Source organism: Empidonax traillii, unplaced genomic scaffold, assembly GCF_003031625.1.
Source record: "Empidonax traillii isolate 1590-97213 ecotype Southwest subspecies unplaced genomic scaffold, ASM303162v1 scaffold7197:size5251, whole genome shotgun sequence".
NCBI lineage: Eukaryota > Metazoa > Chordata > Aves > Passeriformes > Tyrannidae > Empidonax > Empidonax traillii.
The window spans coordinates 1-2,833 of NW_020962390.1; the positions used below are offsets into that span (position 1 = coordinate 1).

General features: G+C 42.4%; 1 protein-coding gene across 1 annotated transcript in view; it reads right to left on the bottom strand.

Moving 5' to 3' along the window:
• Positions 1 to 881: 881 nt before the first annotated feature.
• Positions 882 to 2,833, bottom strand: part of LOC114073593 (headcase protein homolog) — a 4,105-nt gene continuing 2,153 nt past the window's right edge. Inside the window, exon 2 of the mRNA XM_027911321.1 lies at positions 882 to 1,349. Within this exon, the coding sequence (XP_027767122.1) occupies positions 1,185 to 1,349 (165 nt within the window). The 3' untranslated portion in view covers positions 882 to 1,184. The remainder of the gene's footprint in view (positions 1,350 to 2,833) is intronic.

The window sequence follows — 2,833 nt, forward strand, 5'->3', positions numbered from 1 at the left end:
TTTAAGGGAAGGAGAAATGGGAATCAAGAAACAACAACTGCAGAACCTACAGGGCCAAACTCTCTGATACGAATGCACTGCCTAATGCGGTCTGTTATGTACAGCACAGAGGCATGTAGAAAGTAAATATGCTAAGTTTGCTTTCTTAAAATGTCTCCATGTTTTTAGATCCCAAACTGAACACAATTTTGAAAGACAAAGATGCAGCAATTAATTGCTTTAAAAAGTGATGCCATGTTTTGTACATTCAGTACCTCTCAGCTCTTACAGATCTGAGGGCCCAGATCCCACTTCATGGTTCTCCTTCCACATCAGTCACACCAGTCTGCAGCAGGCAGCAAAGCCTCAGCCCCAGCAGGCACATACAAACACATACCCACTCAGCTCAGCCAGTTCCCTCCCTAAAATGTCTGTGAAGAAACACCTTTAAATAAAGCGTTTTAAGATCTCCAGCTTGTTTTGGTATGAGCAGGTGACCCAGCTGGGCACATGACAGCCCCGTTGGAAGCAGCACTATTGCCATGAGGGCAACGCACATCAAACACACACAGCAGGAAGATGCTATGTCAAAACAAAAAACCTCATTCAAGATTGCATCTGCTGGCATACATTTACATTCACTTGTCATGACACCCTAGTTTACCCCCCGTTTCGGGAAATCTGAAAGAAAGCCTGCTGAAGGGACTGGCGGCACCGGCAGCACGGGACCAGCTCCTGCGCCCATGGGGACCGATGCAAAGGGCTGAATGAATTCAGCAGTAAAAGAACCATTTCTTTCCAAGGATTTCCCATTTTCACCAAGCTGGAGGAACAACCCTACCCATTTTTCAATTGGACGTATTTCTCTGTCCCGTATGTCTCCCCACACCCTTGCTATAAACTGTATTACAATTATACAAAAAAATAAACCCAAATAATTTTTAGCTGATCTTTACCCCACACTTGGGGTATATTCAAAGGCCATTAAATTGGCTTGCCTCCAGCCTTCACAGAGATCTTGTCAGGAGGATTCTGGTTTTAACGACATATATATATATATATACATATTAATATGTACACTGACAAAGAAGCTGCTCTTTGAGTTAGAAAAGAAATTAAATTTCATCACAGAATGAATCCTATAAAAAGATATGTAATAAAGTTGAAATACCCATAAAATAGCTATTACTAAAGCAAAGCTTTCGTCAATAAGCCTCCAAAACTTTAAATGAAGAAAATGGCTTCACGAAGTGGTAGTCTAGATTTCCACAGTGAGGACACTGCTGGACATTGCTGTATTCAGAGAAATACTGCATGCCAATCCGTACATCTATTACTGGCTTCCCACAGTGCTTACAGTTCAGTCGAGCCTGTAAAAAAACAAACAAACAAAAAAACACTTTTGAAACAACCAAACTCACCTCTGGAAAAGGAAGGTGACAGAGGCAGCCCCTTGCCCTCCCCAGCAGGAGAATGAGTCAGTCAAGAAATTGGCAGTAATGGAATCTGCTAGCAAGGACATTCCTCACCTGGACTGGTAACTCACAGGTATGCACCACGTATTTCACATTAAATATCACCACCATTCTGGAGAGTAGGTCACGTTCCACTCTGATTGACGGGAGGCAGAGAATTTCAAGGTTTATGTAGACAAATGATTGTTTTGTTTTGTTTTGCTTAATCTCTGAACCAATTCCTCAACCTCCAGCATGAGAAGTGCTGTCTCAATAAATTATTAATGAAGCCCCAAAGCACAGAGAGAAATTTTATATTTGTGCCACGCAATTCAACAATTTCAGCTGACGCTTTGAACATCATCTGTCTGTCCACGAAATATATCAGCATTTTAATCTTTTGGCTTAACAAACGTATAACTCGATTTACTTTATCAGCACAACATGGTATTGAGTCACCTTAAGTAGCTATTTAAACATTATAATACTTATCAGGATATACAAACTAAACATCAAGCACACAACCTATTCTACAGAATCAAGTGAGAAAGAAGCAACATTAACTGGGTGGATATGAGAAATAAGTAAAGGTCAAAGGGGAGGACAGATAGAGGTATTAATATTCAGCTGTAACAAAAAAAGTGAGTCTTTGGAAGGAATCTAGCTGAGAAACACAGCCCATCCGATGTAAAGAAAGCAACAGGCAGCATGAAAGCTCAGCAGGGCTTTCAGAAGAAGCAGAAGGGATTTGAGATTGTAAAGGAGTTTTAAGAGTAAAGGTGGCAAAAAAGCAGCAAGGGCCTGAGCTGTACTGTAGCTTAACCTCGCAGCCCAATACGCTAATGAAAGCTTCAGCTTTTCACTGAAAAGAACAAAAAAGTATTGTCTATGGCCATCTTGATTTAAGGGATTTTCCTGGATGAGGAGAGGAAAAAATTATTGAAGTACTATCCCTCTTGAGACCAGACTCAAAAAGAAACTAATCAACAGCTTCACAGCCGTCTGCTCTGCTTGAAAAGCAGAAATTCTAAGAAGTACAATCTACTAGATTATGAATTTTTATTCATTTCTTAGCAAAAGTGTTTTCTCCTTTGCTACTGTCCAGCACATCAGCTAAGTGTTAGTGGCTTTAGTGGGAGCCCCTGGTGGTCTAGGGGAAAGGCACTGCACTGTCACTGCAGAGACCCGGGTTCGATTCCCGGTCAGGGCCCCTCCCCGGGCAGATGGAGCTCGTTAGCCCTGTAAGGCAATCCATCTACGTCCTGAGGACCTCGCTGCCACCGTCCAAGCGTGCTTGGCCCCGGCAGATGAACCTCAGGATTAAAGGGTGGGCTCAGTTCCGCGCACACTGTGTCTCATCTAAAAAATCCAATGCGCAGGCTGGAAGGTGGAAAGACCTT